Source organism: Lithobates pipiens, unplaced genomic scaffold (genome assembly GCF_037356315.1).
Source record: "Lithobates pipiens isolate NorthernLeopardFrog02 unplaced genomic scaffold, aLitPip1_a1.2 Scaffold_11, whole genome shotgun sequence".
NCBI classification, from domain to species: Eukaryota; Metazoa; Chordata; class Amphibia; order Anura; family Ranidae; genus Lithobates; species Lithobates pipiens.
In genome coordinates this window covers 20,211,047-20,228,971 of record NW_027507696.1, presented here as the reverse complement: position 1 = coordinate 20,228,971, position 17,925 = coordinate 20,211,047, and the positions used below count along the sequence as shown (strand labels likewise).

Below are 17,925 nucleotides of genomic sequence, written 5' to 3'. Positions count from 1 at the left end.
CTGCGGCAGAACAGGTTCTGGGGAGCTGGGGTTTTTTTCACTGCGCCAGTGGCTGCTCTTGCGCGACGCATGCAGACTTCTGCGCCCATTTGAGGAGATCACCAAACTGGTCAGTCGCAGCCATGGCGCCATCAGTGACATGGTACCTTATGCCTTCTTTATGGAGCGTGCATTGCGTCGTGTCATTGATCAGGCTGTGGAGGAGCAGGAGCGGGAAGATGAGGAAGTCGCAATGCTGGATGAATTCCCAGGGGGGGCTACTCTATCTGAGACAAGTGAACAACAGGAGTCTGAAGAGGAGTCATAGGAGGATGGTGCCGGGGCGGATGAGAAGGAGCAAGAAGAGCATGCTTTAAACCTTTCTGGGATCCCTGTTGTTGTGCGTGGATGGGGAGAGGAGAATGAAGAGGACGACATTATCCTGGATGTTGAGCAGGAGCCAGGCCACCACACCGCTTCCAGTTTAGTGCAAATGGGGGCCTTCATGCTCCAGTGTTTTAATAGGGACCACCGTATAAAAAGCATAAGGGCCAAGGACCAGTACTGGGTGGCAACATACTTAGACACCCGGTACAATGTCACGCTGCTAGTGATCATCTCCTGCACCCTCTTCTTTGCCTACCCTGACCTTCCCTCTCCTCCATTTCCTTCATGCGCTCCACAGTCCTGAATTGTCACAACAATTTCACATATAAAAAAAGAATGCTTGTAGTTGTCGATCCCAGATTCACCTCATACATGTGTTATGTCATTGGCCATGTGGTAGGACTATGTTTGCACAGCTAGTAATTATTTTGTGGCTGCAAATTTGACCTGTAGGTTTGCAAAGTTCGCCTCCCATTGAAGTCAATGGGGCCCGCCGCAAACGTTCCGTTTCGCGAACTATCGGCCGTGTTCGCGGTCCGCGTTCGCGAAACGTCCCGTCGGAAGTTCGTCCATCACTATTCCTTGCTAAAGAACACTATTTTTTTATCAAGTTGGTATGAGTAAAGTTCCACTTTAAAGGGACATCCCAACAGTGCCCACCAGTACTTCTAATCAGTGCCCACCAGTGCCTCATCATCAGTGTCACCCATCAGTGCTGCCAATCACTGCCACCTATCAGTGACCATCGGTGCCACCTCTCAGTGTCCTTCAGTGCCGCCTATCAGAGCTCATCAGTGCCAATTATCAGTGCAGGAGAAAATTGCAAAACTTATAATTTTTATACCACTATAATTTTTATTTTATTTTTCAAAATTTTCAATCTTTGTTTAGTAAAAAAAATTGTATACATCCTTGCCACCTATCAGTGCCCATCAGTGAAGGAGAAAATTGCAAAACTTATAATTTTTATACCACTATAATTTTTATTTTATTTTTCAAAATTTTCAATCTTTGTTTAGTAAAAAAAATTGTATACATCCTTGCCACCTATCAGTGCCCATCAGTGAAGGAGAAAAATGCTAAATTGCAAACTTTTATACCATTATGAAAAATGTGTTGTTTTTGTCAAAATTTTCAGCCTTTGTTTGTTTAGCAAAAAATAAAAAATAAACTCAGCGGTGATCAAATACCACCAAAAGAAAGCTCTATTTGTGTGAAAAAATATTAACTTGGGTAGTGTTACCTGACTACACAATTGTCATTCAAAGTGTAACCGTGCTGATAGCTGAAAATTGGCCTGGGCAGGAAAGGGGTAAAAGTTTCAAGTAGGCAACCATACCTAAACATCTAGGATCTGATAGTAATGAAAGGACTGGAGTTCCATATTAATAAAGAGTTTAACCTATCTAGCCATCTTGGATCTCATAGTAATACAAGGGTGGAACCAATCATAGAAATCACTGCAAAAAGCGTTAAAGAGCGTTCCATCAGTGATTACTTATGCTTATATAGTGACCGAGCAGCTGTCACATCCAGAGGTCGGGGTACCGCACATGCTCAGTGATGGCGATACAGTGAACGGAGCTCTGTGCCGGAAATAAGCCATCCTCCAATCAACGTTTCCGGCTAGCAGTCAGCTGAATGACGTTTCCAATCAGCGCGCTAAGGGGGTGGAACATAATAAACCGGTGAAGAAGTGACAGGTCAGTTGTGATCATTGATGGTGTCTGTGTGATGATTGCATTCATATTAGCAGGATGGTGGGGATCGGTGCAGGGAGATGATGGGAGTTGTAGCAGCGGACCCCTGGTGTGGAATGTTCCATGTGAAGAGGCTTCCCATTCAATGGTTGTATTATGCTGGAGATGAGGATGGTGCATGGGAGGAATGCATGCAGAATTCTATAGTGTCATCTCTTCTTCTGCATACAAATAGAAATATACAAACCTAATATAATATTATTGGTGATGATGATGTGCTATAGACAAGGTATCTACATTGGAAGAAATCTACCAGTCTAATAGTAATGGATCAAAGGTCAGTGCTGGGACCACTAGTTATTTAACCTGTTTATTAATGAAACAGAGATTGGAGTTAAATCTAGCTTTTTTTTTTTTTTTGCTTGCAGGTCACACAAAGCAATGTAGTGGCTTAGTGCCGGTTCACACTAGTGCGATACCAGACATTGCATATAATTCGCAGCGCACTGCTGTTCACATTCCATGCGATGACTGTGCGGGTGCGATATCAGCCATACAGATAGCATAGCTGATATTGCACCGCATTCGGTCCAAACACGCACAGGACCCTTTTTTCTGTTCGGACCAGAATCGGATCGCAGGTGTGTTCACACATATGCGATACGATTCATGTCCGAACTGTCAGTTCTCAGTGCGATACGCGAGCTAAAATGGGGGTGTCGTTAACATATAATGACACTCCCCAGCAATTCCCATATGGCAGTGTGAACTGCCTTGCGTGTCTGGAGCGATGCGGGAACCCGCACATGATTTGCAGGGTTCTCGCATCGCGCTAGTGTGAACCAGCACTTTAAAGTGCCGGTTCACACTAGTGCGATGCGGGAACCCTGCGAATCAACTGCGGGTTCCCGCATCGCACTTGACACGCACGGCAGTTCACACTGCCATATGCGATCTGATGGGGAGTGTCATTATATGTTAACGACACCCCCATTTCAGCTGGCATATCGCACTGCGAACTGACAGTTCGGACATGAATCAGATCGCATATGTGTGAACACACCTGCGATCCGATTCTGGTCCGAACAGAAAAAAGGGTCCTGTGCGTGTTTGGACCGAATGCGGTGTGATATCAGCCATACTATCTGTATGGCTGACATCGCACCCGCACAGACATCGCATGTAATATGAACAGCCGTGCGCTGCGAATTACATGCGATGTCTGGCATCGTGCTAGTGTGAACCGGCACTAAAAGATGGGGCTGATTTACTAAAAGATTAGAGAATCTTATCTTTGCACAATGAATGTGTGAATAGTCACCTCAATTAGCCAATCATGTGCAGATAACATAACAGCAATTTGCTTTTTTAATGGTTTGCTAATTGAAGTGTATATTCATTAGAGTAGATGACTTTCTTTTTATTTATTTTATATTATATATTATATTATTATATTTACAGTATATAATAATAATAAAAATATATATATATATATTATATGTATATGTATGTGTGTGTGTGTATATATATATATATATATATATATATATATATATATATATATATATATATATATATATATATATATATATATATATATATATATATATATATATATATATATATATATATATAAAAATATGTATTTATGTTTTATATATTTATATTATATGATTTTTCAGATTATTTGAATTATTATTTCAATAAAGCCTCAAAGTCTTTATTTTTAAAGATGGCCTGGATGTTTTGTTTGATTAGCCAACTACATAACAAATAATATTAAGGGCACTTTCATACTTGCGTATATGTAAATGCATCATGGGTTATCATGCAGTGAGGCACACTGCATTTCAGCAGCCCATTCATTTTAAATGGATTAGCAATGCATGAAAAACCACACCTGCAGCATTATTTTTTTACAACGCAGCATATCACAAGGCATGGTAAGAACATTATAGCAGAGGTGCGATTACACGATATGGACCCCACTACAGAGTCACAGAGAAATATCTCTTAGGATACCTCGGGAACACGAATCCTCATCACTGTGCATCTAGACAACTCAGACCCCCTCCTGGGATCTCATTTAGTCATGTGTAGCCATATAAAACAAAGCTGAAGAAGCTCATTAGAGAGCACAACGCGTACAGGTTCGAGGTGCCGCCATTCAGGACGTTTCTCTCCGTTTTCATCAATGTTGATGCTATGCATGTTTTTCCACATTTGTATGTGAGTATTTTATCCCTGAGTTACGTTTTATTAAATGTTATTAGCAGAGAGCACTATGGTTTCCCTTTGTTTTTTTTATAAGGCTACACATGACTGAATAAGGTCTGAGCTGTCTAGGTGCACTGTGATGAGGATTTGTGTTCCCGAGGTATCCTGAGAGATATTTCACCAGGCCTATGTGACTCTGTAGTGGGGTCCATATCGTGAGAACCCGGGAGGAGGTCGGTCTTGTCCAGGAACACCAGGAGGAGGAAGGGTTTCCCTGAGGCATCCTGAGAGATATTACTACAGGCATGTGTGACTCTGTAGTGGGGTCAATATTCGGAGATGAGCAGGCATTCCAGCTAGAGGTGGTGGTCACTGAAGTCACTGGATATCAATGAACTGTTACTGAAAGTTGCACTACGGTGGAATTTTGTCAAATATTTGGACTTGATTTATGAGTTTTTGGTTGCACTACACTGTATTTATTATATTTTGTTTATTACTTATTGAGAGTCACAAGTGGATACACTCTAAGCCCTTGTACACACGGTCGGACATTCCGACAACCAAATCTGTTGGATTTTGTCCGACGGATCTTGTCTGAAACTGTTGCATATACACGGTCGGACAAAGTTGTCGGAAAATCCGATCTTTCAGAACGTGATGACGTAATTTTGTTACGATGGGACGACGTTCACGCTTGTAGCCAATAGCTTTGATGTAGGAATTTGATCTGAGCATGCGTGGCACTTTGTCCGATCGGAATTCTCTACACATGATCGGAGTATGTCCGATCGAACCAGTTTGTCGGAAAATATTTCCAGCAAGTTGGAAAATTTGGTCCGACGGATATTCAGACGGAAACAGTCCGATGCATACCACACACAGTCGGATTATCCGACAAAACGGTCCGATAGGACACATTCCGACGGATTCTCCGACTGTGTGTACAAGGGCTTAGTGGTGTGGGCAGCAATTGCGTCATGCCTACTAGTTGGCTAATATATTTATTATTTTATTTTTATTATCACAACCACATTGTTTATTGCGCTGATTATATATTTTTTCACTATGAGGAAAGTTTGAACTAAATTAATTCTTCTTTTACCTTTAATTCAGTTAAATTCTATTGAAAATTGGTAAAGTGAAACTTCACCCCTTTCTTATTTTTTTTTTCAGTCCTATCTTAGCTTCTGCTGGCTTGTCTTTCAAAAAAAAAATTGTTATTCTCTGGTATGATCCACCGCTATGTTGCTGCATGTGATGCCCTGTACCATCATCATCCTTTGTGACTTCATCGGGAGCTGGGTGTTTATATTCGTTTTTTACAGCTAGCCCCCCCTAATGTGGAGTGTAACGTAGATACCCCCTAAGGCTCATGAGATGCATGACAGTAGTATCCCATGAGTCTTTGGGCAGGACGGTGACATCATTCTTCCTAGGCGAGAAAATTGGAAGTGTGGGGGCTCCCTGGTAGAGCTGACCATACCATTCTTTGTTAGGTTTGTTTTGCCTTCCTCTGGAGCCAAGATTTAGGGTTTGAAAGATACCTGTTCAATTGTGTTTTGTTTTGTTTTTTGTCTGCATTAGTATCTTGATGAATTTACAACATATCACAATAGATCTACTTATGCTTTCTTTTCTGAATATTTGCTTCCATATTTTGCAGAACAATGTGTGAGGTTGAACTGAACACACGTGTGTATGTAAAGATGGTGCTCCATGCTGCACACTATCCACACAGTACAGTGAGCGGGGTTCTTCTAGGACACCACACACCATCCTGCCTAACTCTTGTTGATTGTGTCCCCGTCTGTCACCTTCAGCTGCCGCTCTCTCTGAGTCTAGAAGTTGCTCTGGCACAGGTACCATATTGTTTCCTGGGGTTTCTATGTGACACAAAGACTTGTACTGGCTTTCTCGTGATTTGTCCACTATTTACCAATACACTGCAAGTTTTATTTTTCCTCTCCGCTGCTTCTTTCTTCATTCCCTCTGTACCATCCTCACACTCATCTCTTTGTCTGTCCCACAGATAGACTCATGGAGTGCTCTTCAAGGACTGGTTATTGCTGGTTTTTATCAAGCAAACGCTGGCCTTAGAGACACCAGGTGACCACTTATCTTCCCTCATCTCATTGTTTCACCGCATTGTTTTACCTTATCGTCATATGCATAATGTCTTATAGTCTCACCAGTTGGAAACAACTTGAGATACATTCGTTTTCTCATTGGGGTGTATATTAGGATTATTGTACTTGACTTTAATTCCTGTCTCCAGTAGTTCACTGGAGAACATAGAAGTCTTTCTCCATTGTGTGGAGGTTAGCCACAACCTCTGGGAGATCTGGAAACTTTGCAAATTGAAAAGGGCTCAGCTCTAACTGGTGGCCTATACTCTTAAGCCTAATACACACAGGCTGAATGTCAGGCAACATCGGCCGGTTTGATAAAAACTGGCCGACATTCAGCCCATGTGTATGGCAGCCAGTCCAACAGATTATTTCCTAAATGTACATAATATAACTGGGTGCTAACATTTATAGGTAAAGTTGATCCAGGGAATCTCCGATTGCCTCTCGGGGATCAGGAAGGAATTTTTTCCTCTGCTGTAGCAAATTGGATCATACTTTTGCTGGGGTTTTTTGCCTTCCTCTGGATCAGCTGTGGGTATAGGATTGTGTACTGTATATAGGAGGATTGTATGTTTTTTTTTTTTTATATTGGTTGAACTAGATGGACTTTTTTCAACCTGTCCAATTATATATTTATGTAAAAGAAGCCAGCCGTTTGGCTGGCTTCTGTCAGATGAGCATGCTGGAAAACCAGCAACCAACCGGCTCCCGGTCAGTGCTCTCAGCCAATGGCTGAGAGCGCTGATCGGAGTGTTCTGGCGGGGGCCATCCCCCTGTCAGAACACATCAGCTCAACAGGAGAGATCGCTGTACTAACGACAAGTTGTTAGCACAGTAGCTCTGACCTGAGCTTTGAGTTGTGGGTTGGATGAAAAAAACCCGATAGTGTATATGAGGCTTTAGACAACCACATAAACACAAAAGTAGCATACAGCGAATAACTGGATAAGGTAATGTTACACATATTGTATAGCACTAAGCTCAGAATGGTCACTGTGCTGACTAAAGCTAACTATGTGTATATATATATATATATATATATATATATATATATATATATATATATATATATATATATATATATATATATATATATATATATATATATATATATACACAGTTATATAGTTAGTTAATTCCCCTATCAACCCTACAGGCCAATGATTTCCACCTGGCTTCTTCAACATAAGTCAATTGAAAAATGATCTTTTGTCAAGCAGGGTTTTGCAGGAATGATCTGAAATTCAAGCTATCTATGGCACTCTCAACAGTTACCCAGGATAGGCAGTGCCCTTCCGGTGAGACACTGAATTTGGTGGTCCAAGAGTGAACATCCAACATCTTGCGGTTTGGTCTGAGACTGCCAGCAAGTACTAAATAGAAGAATGTTTAGAAGTTTGGTCTAATTTAGCTTAATTTAAAGCTAAAGTCAGACATCTTACCTCCTTAGGGCACCATACTAAGCAAATGCAGGGGAATAGCAATTAGATGGAGCTGTGCCTTTTTTGATTTGGGTCCAAACCTCCTAGAGGCGGTGACTATGAATACAGTCCTGTGGGGGGGATTTACTAAAGGAGGAGCACTCAGAATCTGGTGCAGCTGTGCATAATAGCCAATCAACTTCTAATTTCAGCTACTTCAATAAACTTTGACAAAAAAACCTGGAAGCTGATTGGTTTCTATGCACAGTTACACCAGATCTTGCACACTCTAACCTTAGTAAATCCCCCCCACTGTGTTCTCTAACTAATGCTAGGAGAACAATTATTTCCAGGAGTTCTAATTCTTCCCCATTCTAGATATACTTAAAAAGACAGTTTTGGCTGGACATGCACTTTAATAGTAAACCTACTATGAGAGAAATTGTTGACCTTCTTGTAATGCCGCATTTATATAGGTGTAAAAACAAGCACTTGCTTTGTGTTACTGAAGCTTTGCAAAGCCAATGTCTATCTGATAATATTGGACATAGACCGATCGAATAGCAGCTGGTTCAGCAGGGACCATCTGAATTTTGATCAGTGTATGGCCGTCCCTGTGTGACAAAAGTTGGTCATTTGATTAACTTCTGTTGAAGGGACATGTTGGAAAACTGAAGCTGTATTCTGACAGCTGTGGGTTCTGCTGTCAGAACACAATGTCCAGGCAGGAGGGATTCCTCCATCCGCCCCTTTTGTGTAGGTAAAGGAATCAGTGGTTTTTCTTTGTTTAGCCTATTGGCTAAAGACCGTCTATGGCAGTGATGGTGAACCTTGGCACCCCAGATGTTTTGGAACTACATTTCCCATGATGCTCATGCACTCTGTAGTGTAGTTGAGCATCATGGGAAATGTAGTTCCAAAACATCTGGAGCGCCAAGGTTTGCCATCACTGGTCTATGGCCTCCTTAAGTCAATGGAAAACAAAGGGGTGCACCCTGTACATTCAGTGTATCTTTTCTTCTGCTGGCTCATATTATCCAAATGCAGAATTATGGTGCATTTACATCTGCACTTTGCCTGCGATTAGATGCAAGAACCTTAGTTGGGGGTTCCCATGATTACCTGCACGTAGGCAGCCCCATTGAAAGCAATGGGAGGGGGCTCACGAAGATAATCACGCCAACTTGCTTGTAAGCGATCACATGTGAATGATCAGCTTTGGACACAAGCAGTCAAGTCCAGGGCCGATCATAAACATGTGATCTCTGCTTGAGAGATTACATGCGAGTGGGTGCGATTAACTACAAGAGCTAGCAGCTTTCCATGGCTTTCAGTGGGGATGCCCAGACTCACCAAACTTAACATCTACCTATCCTTACCTATCCATCATTTATTGTTAATGTACTTATCTCATACTGGTGCCATCTCCTCTTACTTTTGTTACAGTACCCAGTATATGTATTTTTTTTAATATAAAACGATTTCCTTTGCAATTAGATAGGGCTTGTATTTTATACGAAATTATTAAAGACAATTATCACTGTGTTTCAGATACTAAGCTCTTAATTGCAGCCTCTTCCATTTTGTATTAATGTTTTTGCTACTGTAGAGGGCTTTCTTTAAATAGAAGACATTTGGTGAAGTGTGAATATTGAATTTGAGTATTTCTTTATTTTCAGCATTAATTGTGTGGCTCTCAAAGCAGCCTCTCTGATATCCGAATACCAGGAGGAAGCAGTGCTCATACTGGTGAGATGACGGCATGTGATTGTACTCTGTCATCTTTCTCTGTCCTATCTTCCTTTTCTATTTATTCAGTTTTTTTGATGATTTTTTGTTTAGATGGAAAATGAGCGCCTGTCATCCTATCCTGGGGTCCCTCCTCTCACAGTCTTCCATCAGAACGCCAACAAACAGTGGGTCCCCAAAGAGAAAACCTTGTAAGCATATCTTTTGTAGCATAGAAATTATACCAGAAATATAACACACTTTAAGATCTACAATAAAAATTACGGTTGATGACACTGTAAGTGTGCAGATAAAAACGCCCTCTATTTAGCACATCAGCTCTCACACATTTTTTTCATTTCCACTATTGATTAAGCAATAACTTTCTCATGATATAAGGCAATCAAGTTAGGCTCATAACACACCTATGCAGTTTGCTTTTGGCTGTTTCTGCAGTGCTTTGTGTTTTGCATTTTTGCACTTGTGATTTTGCCACGATTTGCGGTTTGCAATTTTTATGGCTTTTTTTGGCCAATTTGTTGCTAGGCAGATTAAAAAATGCAAATCGGTGCAAAATCGCTGTAAAATTGCCGCAAAAAATGCTTTTCTGCAGCTTTTCCATTGCAGTCTATTGAACTAGAAAAAATAAAAAAAAACACCATTTTAAGTTTAAAAAACTCCCTGACCCTTTCTGAAAATGCAAATCGTTGCAAAATCGTGGTAAAATTGTTTTTTTTTTTTTTTTTTTTTTTTTTTTAGCGCTACACTTTTCGCAATTTGTACACTGTTTTGAACTAAAATATCCATTTTAGTGTTTTAGCTGCTTCTTAATATCTTGATAGTGCAGTGTTTCTTTTTTCTTTGAATTTTTCGTACATGCTTTTCTGCAGCTTCTCCATTGAAGTCTATTGAACTAAAAAAAAAGCAAAAAAAAAAGAAAACCGCCATTTTACGTTTAAAAAAGTCACTAACGCTTTCCAAAAATGCAAATCGCTGCAAAACCGCATGACATGCTTTTCTGCAGCTTCTCCATTGAAGTCTTTTGAACTTAAAAAAAAAAAAAAAAAAACCCACCATTTTACGTTTAAAACAATTCCCTGACCCTTTCCAAAAATGCAAATCGTTGCAAAATTGTGTTAAAATTAACGCAAAAACGCACTACATGCTTTTCTGCAGCTTCTCCATTGAAGTTTTTTGAACTAAAAAAACACACAAAAAAAAACAAAAAAACACCATCCCACCAAAAAAGTCCCTGACACTTTCCAAATATGCAGCCACTCTAAAAAGCATAGATGTAAATGTGTCCCATAGGAAACCATGTTAAATGAACTGTATTGTGTTTCTGCAAAAAGCACCAAAAAACATATAGGTGTGAAACGGGTCTAAAGCATTTTTTTTAGGGACAAGTAAAGCTTTTTTTGTTTTGCAAGCAAAAATCTTGTCTTGTCTTACAAAAATTATTTGTATTTTCTATGCAATCTATAGGCAAAAAGATGTTAAATGGCTTTTTTTCTTTTCTTTGAACAGTTTGTTTTAAAACAACTAGGGGTCTATTTATAAGATTCACACGTTTCACCCAGTTCAAACATTGAATTAATTAATTTGAGTGAATTAGGAAATGTAAACAGATTCCCTAGTGTTACTAGTATAGATAGAAATTCTACATATTTCTATTTACAATTGAGGCCCAGGTACACCTAGGCAATCTGTTGGTTAACCTTGAACATGAATATGTCATGCATTAAGGCAAGTCATTATTATTATTTATTCATTTTGTGGATCTGGTTCCCCAGATTTGCTGCAACACATTACTTATAGATGTTATCAGCAAGCTGCAGATCTACTAAGTGCAGTGATCTGTTGCTGCAAGTGGAGTCTAACGCCTGGTACACACATTGGGGGTTATTTACAAAAGGCAACTCCACTTTGCACTGAAAGTGCACTTGGAAGTGCAGTCACTCTCAATCTAAGGGATAGATCTGAAATGAGGGGAAGCTCTGTTGATTTTATCATCCAATCATGTACAAGCTAAAATGCTGTTTTTTATTTTCCTTGCATGTCCCCCTCGGATCTACAGCGACTTTACTTCCAAGTGCACTTTCAGTGCAAAGTGCATTTTCCTTTAGTAAATAACCCCCAATGAGATTAACGGACGAATGATCGTCTTTTTTTTTTTTTGCATACTAATCTCAGATTGAATCTGATAAATTTACTAAAGTCCTGAAAATTCACGTAGGGTGACCACTAGGGCTCATGTGAAGAGATCTTAGGAATATCACTTGTGTTTCCTAAGTAACTACCATATAGAAGCATTTTGTTACTGCTCTCTTTTTGCTTTGTAGCAGATCAAAAGCCAAAATGCTAATTATTTATACACTTCTCCCACTCATCTATAGCTGGTAAAACTGGGCACTCTAAAAAGTACATATGCTTTGCAGAACAAACCTTAGTACCACTCATATCCCTGTACTGAAAGGGAGGAATGTACACTGTCTCAAAATGTTCTAACAACTATAGCTTTAATTGTAGTATAGACAGTCTCATTGATTTCTACCTCTATCTGCATAACTAAAGCGGTCTTAAACCCAAAAGCAAACATTTACTATATTGCAGCCTACCAATTCTTATATGTGATGGCTGCATTCGTTTTCTTTTTTAGGCTTTCATTCTTCTATTTTCACCTGGTGATCTGGCCAGTAAGTCTGTTAATTTTTCAAAAGAACAAACTCTCCTTCAGATGTATCAGTTAGAGGGATGAAACAAACCATTTATTACTGAAAGGGGTAGCTACAAGCATCAGCTTTTATCTCAAAAGGAACAAAACTGCTTGCTGTAATTGCTTATAAAGTATTTGCTGGAGTTTAAGTTTAAGCTGTCAGTATATTTAAAACTTCTAGTACATCTCCCCTTCCCCCAGACTGAAAATACTGCTGTCCAAAGGTGTCTCCTGTGCTCCTTCATCCAGAGTATAGGTACTCTAATACAGGAGTTGTGTTACTGGCAAGATCACCAGGTAAAAAAAAGGGGGGGAAAAAAGCCTAAGACTCAGTTCATATTGGAACCGGCTGCGGATCGCACAGGAACGCTGTGCATCCCCATTCTCCGATTCAGGGACGAATCAGGGCTGAATCTTTGCCTGAATTTGGACCTGAAACGGAGATAAAGATGAATAGTGTTTCTGTGCAGTGCGCTCCGCAGCCGCCCCGGAGATATGTGAACCGGCTCTATAGAGAGCCGGTCACATTCTCCTGCTATGCGAATTGCCGCATTCAATTCACATAGGTGTGAACCCAGCCTAAAAAAATAAATCTAATGCAGCAATATAATCATTAAATCTTTCTTATTCATCTTTTTAATATGTGATCTTTCTGACCCCCTTTTCACACAAAGGATCCGTTTAGGTCTGTCTGTTAGTTAAACAGGTGGATCTGACCAGACCCTCCATTCACCCCTATGGACTGGTGGATGGAAATGGATTTGTGTGTGTTTACACTATAACTTTTGCACAAACCAATCAATATACGCTTATTGCGATTTTTTTTTTTTTTTTTTTTTTAACAAAAAATATGAATACATATCGACCTAAACTGCGGAAAAATTGTTTTTATATATTTTTGGGGGGAGATTTATTATAGTAAAAAGTAAAAAAAAGTGTTTTTTTTCAAAATTGGCGCTTTTTTTGTTTATAGCGCAAAAAATAAAAATACCACCAAAAAAAAGCTCTGTGAGAAAAAAAGGACGTCAATTTTGTTTGGGTACAACGACGCACAACCGCATAATTGTCAGCTAAGGCGACGCAGTGCCTAATCACAAAAAGTGCTCTGGTCAGGAAGGGGGTCAATTCTTCCGGGGCTGAAGTGGTTAACTGGAAGCAATACTGTAACAAAATCAACTTCTGCTACTTCAGTTTTCTAGAATTGGTCCAAATTTACAAGTTGCATTCTTTTCCTGCAGGGTAATGTGGGGTCACTGGGAGGAAACACAGCGTATTACAAGACAACTTCTTCAAGCCAAAGCGTATCAACAACTGATTGACTTTGACAATCACTTGGATGACATTAGAGCTGACTGGACCAATCAAGCGCTCAATGTGGAAATAGCAAGACTGTCTGCAGCAGCAAATGGCAGCATGTAAAAAAAGAAGAGATACATGGGGTTCAGTTACTAAAAGTGTAGAAAATGTCCCCATTGTAAACTGAATGTTTACTCAGTTTAGTAAATAAGGTGAAGCTTTGTACTCTTCCAACTTCTAAACATGTGCTAGTAAATAGCCTCTATTTTCCCCCATTACCCCTAAAGTGGTTGTAAACCTCAGACATGATATATGAACATTGCATATCCCTCTATAGTGTGTACTTGTCTAAATTCAGAGCACTAACTGTAATTTCTGTCCGCTGCCTTGTTCCTCTTCTATGAGCATGAGTCACTGCTGACAAGTTCCTGACACCAAGAGAAAAATGGTGACAAGGTATGGACCTCCAACTGATTGACAGCCTGAGCTGTGGTGTGTGAAGGGAGGTGTGTCCCTTCCCTCCAATCATCTCTCAGAGCTCTCCTCACTGATGTAACTTCATCTCTCCGCCCCCTTCTTGCCAGAGCTGAGAGATCCTGTGCAAATTCTGCACTTCAAATGGATGTAGAGAAAAGACGGCTGCAGATAAACAGGTATAATTGATGTAGGAGGATTTGTTTTATCTTTGTGTATAATCTCAGATCAATCACTTCACTGGGTATATGTGAGGGATTACAAGCAGATTAGGGTTGGTACAGACTGATATACAGTTGGTTCCGAGGGAACAGACCAAAATCCCATCTGTGTGTGGCTCTCCCTGTTCAACAGAAGTTGATCAGTGGATCCATTTGTACTTTTGTCAAAGGGCCACACTGGAAAACTTTCATTCAGTGGCTGTAGCTGCCGATCAGTGTATTTTGACAGCGGGGAGTCTCGTTGTCAGAATATAATGGCGCAGCAAGGAGGCCTCCTCCATCCACCGCGCTTGTGTGGATGGGAGAATCTGTTAGGACATCGGCTGAATGAAAAACAGAACCGAGTCTACCCAGCTTTACACATAATTTGGTATTCTAAAGCCCCGTACACACTATCAGATTGTCTGCTGAGTTTTTCCTTCAGATTTACCAAAACCCTGTAGTAGAAGGGCTTGCCTGATTGCATACACATTGAAACTCCTAAGGTCTGACCTCATATTATATGGTTTTGGTAAATCTGAAGGAAAAACTCAGCAGACAATCTGATAGTGTGTACGGGGCTTAAGTTAGTACAAATTTACCATGTTTTCTAAGCTCAGTGAACGTTTAGTTCATCAACCCAGGGATGTGGGAAAATACCTGTAACTGCTGTATGTATATATTTGTATGTATATAGTAGTTATCTATACAGCCTTTGTTTATGTAGCATTTGTAAATTCAGCCAATATGCAACCATAATGTTTGTGTAAATTCAGAAATGTGTCTTATCGGAGAACTACCAGACATCACTATGACAAAATATATTTATTTCATAATCAGTAATGTTTATTTACTTTATGTGCTTCCATCAACTCAATGAAATCAAACGTCAAATTAAACAATTCTTCAGTAGAAACAACGTAATCACATATCCTGCTTGGGGATATTACAGAAAATATGGTTCTAAGCTACACCAGAGAGGAAAGCAGACAGGCTAGCTTTGTTTAGTAAATGAGACGCTTGGTGTCCCCACGTGGTCTTTTTATCTTGTTGTAATTCTTGGTGATGACATCATATACTGTGGCCTAGGAAGAAGATCAAAGTGTTAATGGCCCACATTTTAAAAACATTCTCATTTGTGGACATTTAAAGAGGAGCTCCACCCAAAATGGGAAGCTCTGCTTATTTGCCTCTTTACCCCCTCCGCTGCCACATTTGGCAACTTATGGGGGGGGGGGGGGGAGCAGGTACCTGGTTTTGACAGGTACCCGCTCCCACTTCTGGCTGACTTTGCTGTAACAAACTCATCCAGAAAAAGTTTGGTCCTCCTCCTCCTTCCCCCGCCGCTGAGACATTTATAAAGCGCAGCCCACTTCAAGCATGCACAGTAGGTAACCGGCTGTGAAGCCACAAGGCTTCATTGCCGGTTTCCCTTACTCAAGATGGCGGCGGCAGCACACGAGAGCTGATTGAAAAATCGGCTTGGGTGAAGACAATGCTGGATTCGTGGACAGATAAGTGTCACAATATTAACAGTATTTGTAGCTGCTGACTTTAATTTTTTTTTTTGAAGAAGAAGCCTGGAACTCCGCTTTAAGCTGCAGTCAGGTATAAAAAAAAATTCCTTATAATCCAGTTATTTATTAAAATAAAATTAAAACCCGCACAGATGTCTCTGAAATCGCTTTCGAAGTTGGACTGAAATGTGGGTTTGAAATCTTGCGATTACGCACAATTTAAAACCCGCCTTCATTGTGAACCCAGGCTCAATATATTAGCTTGTATAAGTACCTGAATTTTGCCTTTATTTTGTGCTGCTTCTTCCTTACCATTTCTGGAGGCTGGAGAAATTCTTGATCAAGATGTGGTGATTAACTACACAGGAGGTCAAGGACCCCACTATGCTGTCTGGCAGGGGTGCTTAGATCACACAATACTGGCTAAGCTTGGTAATTAGGACAGCTCACATATATTTATATGAATTGTGCATTCTATTTTTGCATAGAGTGCAGTTTTAAAAAAAACAACAACTAAGCCCCTAAAGGTAGGGGATTGGTTTTCCAGTTACCCTGAACCTATTCTAACTTCTGGACTAATGCTGGATTCACACCTATGCATTTTTAGTGTTTTCTGCATTTTGCAGATTTGCACTACAAAAAGTGTTCCATAGGAAACCAATGCATAAAGCACTAAAAATGCATAGGTGTGAATCCAGCCTAAGGCTTGATTCACATCTATGCATGTTGCTTTTGAGCCTTTCTGCAGTGCTTTTGGCGGAGCTTGCTGCGTTTTTGCCGCGTTTTGCAGTTTTTGCCGCGTTTTGCAGTTTTATTTTTTGTTTGTTTTTTACAGTGTGGTTGCTTAGCAACCAGCTATATACAGTGTAAAAAAAAAAAAAAAAAAAAAAACGCTAAAAACGCGGTACTTGCGTTTTGGATGCAGGTCCATTGACTTCTATTACATGCAAAACACTGCATTTTGCATGAAAAAAAGTCCCTGACCCTTTCCAAAAATGCAGAGGCACAAAAATACATTGATGTGAACATGTTCCATAGGAACCCATGTTAAAAAATGTCCCTGCATTTCTGCAAAATGCATCAAAAAACACATTAGTGTGAATCAAGCCTAAATGAAAGACTGGACCTGCATCCAGTTCAACCTGTATATCAGTCCTCTGTACTGCTGTTCCGACTATCATAATGTCCCATACCAAGCAATTTCTGCAGGTTTTCCTATACTAATTTCCTGCATGTGTATGAAATGGGAGACTTTAGAATAGGTTTCCATTAGAAAAGCAGCAGACATTTGTGAACAGTTCCGTCTATGGATTGTAGACCAGGGTGCAAAAACATAACTTAAGGCCTGGTTCACACCTATGCAGGTTGCAGTTTGCATATTCCAGGTGCATTTTGCGTTTTTCAATACACGTTTTTGATCCATTGAAGTCTATGGAACCAAAAACACAACCTGCTGGTCCCTGGTCCTTTCCATAAAATGCATAGATGTGAAGGTGACCCCAACCATGTTAAATGGACTAAGGCTGGATTCACACCTATGCATTTTTTGTGCTTTTTGCATTTTGCAGATTTGCACTACAGCCCATTTAACATTGGTTTCCTATGGAACACTTTCTGTAGTGCAAATCTGCAAAATGCAAAAAGCACCAAAACGTCATAGGTGTGAATCCAGCCTAAGTGTGTTTCTGCAAAACTGAAAACGCACTAAAAAATGCATAGGTATGAACCAGACCTAAACAAAAACTGATCGTTATATGAACACTGATGTATTGTCTTCTCGGCTAATGCCAACTGAAGGCAACCACAATTTGGGAACTTGGGCCTTTAGGCCTGATTCACACCTATGCATTTTTAGTGCTTTCTGCATTTTGCAGATTTGTACTACAGAACGTGTTCCATAGGAAACCATGGTAAATGGACTGTAGTGCAAATCTGCAAAATGCAAAAAGCACTAAAAATGCATAGGTGTGAATCCAGCCTCACTTAGTATAATGACGCTAATGAAATGTAAGCTACTATTTGATGAAAGTTTAATGTTCATAAACTTCCGTAAACCCACTTTTTAGCCTCCAACTTGAATCCTGTTCTCTTAATCACAACTGAGAAATTCAGTTGCTACACTATTTGCTCCTAATTTATCTCTAACACAGGAAAGTCA

The 17,925-nt window shown here is 40.1% G+C and overlaps 2 protein-coding genes across 4 annotated transcripts in view; one reads left to right on the top strand and one right to left on the bottom strand.

Annotated features, from left to right (window-relative positions):
• The first annotated feature begins 1,953 nt into the window (after window positions 1-1,953).
• EMC9 (ER membrane protein complex subunit 9) lies at window positions 1,954-15,089 on the top strand. 3 transcript variants are annotated; one of them, XM_077469525.1, is made up of 6 exons: window positions 1,954-2,069; window positions 5,950-6,145; window positions 6,316-6,392; window positions 9,516-9,585; window positions 9,679-9,776; window positions 13,519-15,089. In XM_077469525.1, exons 2-6 carry the CDS (start codon window positions 5,954-5,956, stop codon window positions 13,697-13,699), a joined length of 618 nt encoding a protein of 205 aa, XP_077325651.1. In that variant the 5' UTR covers window positions 1,954-2,069; window positions 5,950-5,953; the 3' UTR covers window positions 13,700-15,089. The 3 variants fall into 3 exon arrangements, with proteins under 3 accessions (XP_077325651.1, XP_077325640.1, XP_077325630.1); XM_077469514.1 differs by lacking the exon at window positions 1,954-2,069 and adding an exon at window positions 2,076-2,403; XM_077469504.1 differs by lacking the exon at window positions 1,954-2,069 and adding an exon at window positions 4,158-4,295.
• Window positions 15,075-17,925, bottom strand: part of PSME1 (proteasome activator subunit 1) — a 30,940-nt gene continuing 28,089 nt past the window's right edge. Inside the window, exon 11 of the mRNA XM_077469492.1 lies at window positions 15,075-15,335. Coding sequence (XP_077325618.1) covers window positions 15,255-15,335 — 81 coding nt within the window. The 3' untranslated portion in view covers window positions 15,075-15,254. The remainder of the gene's footprint in view (window positions 15,336-17,925) is intronic.

Excerpts from the sequence above, each read along its gene's own strand:
- EMC9 (XM_077469504.1), top strand. The coding sequence starts at position 4,261 with ATGTTGATGCTATGCATGTTTTTCCACATTTGTAT. Across the intron at positions 4,296-5,949 it reads ATGTTTTTCCACATTTGTAT|AACAATGTGTGAGGTTGAAC; the intron begins GTGAGTATTTTA and ends CATATTTTGCAG. Across the intron at positions 6,146-6,315 it reads TAGAAGTTGCTCTGGCACAG|ATAGACTCATGGAGTGCTCT; the intron begins GTACCATATTGT and ends TCTGTCCCACAG.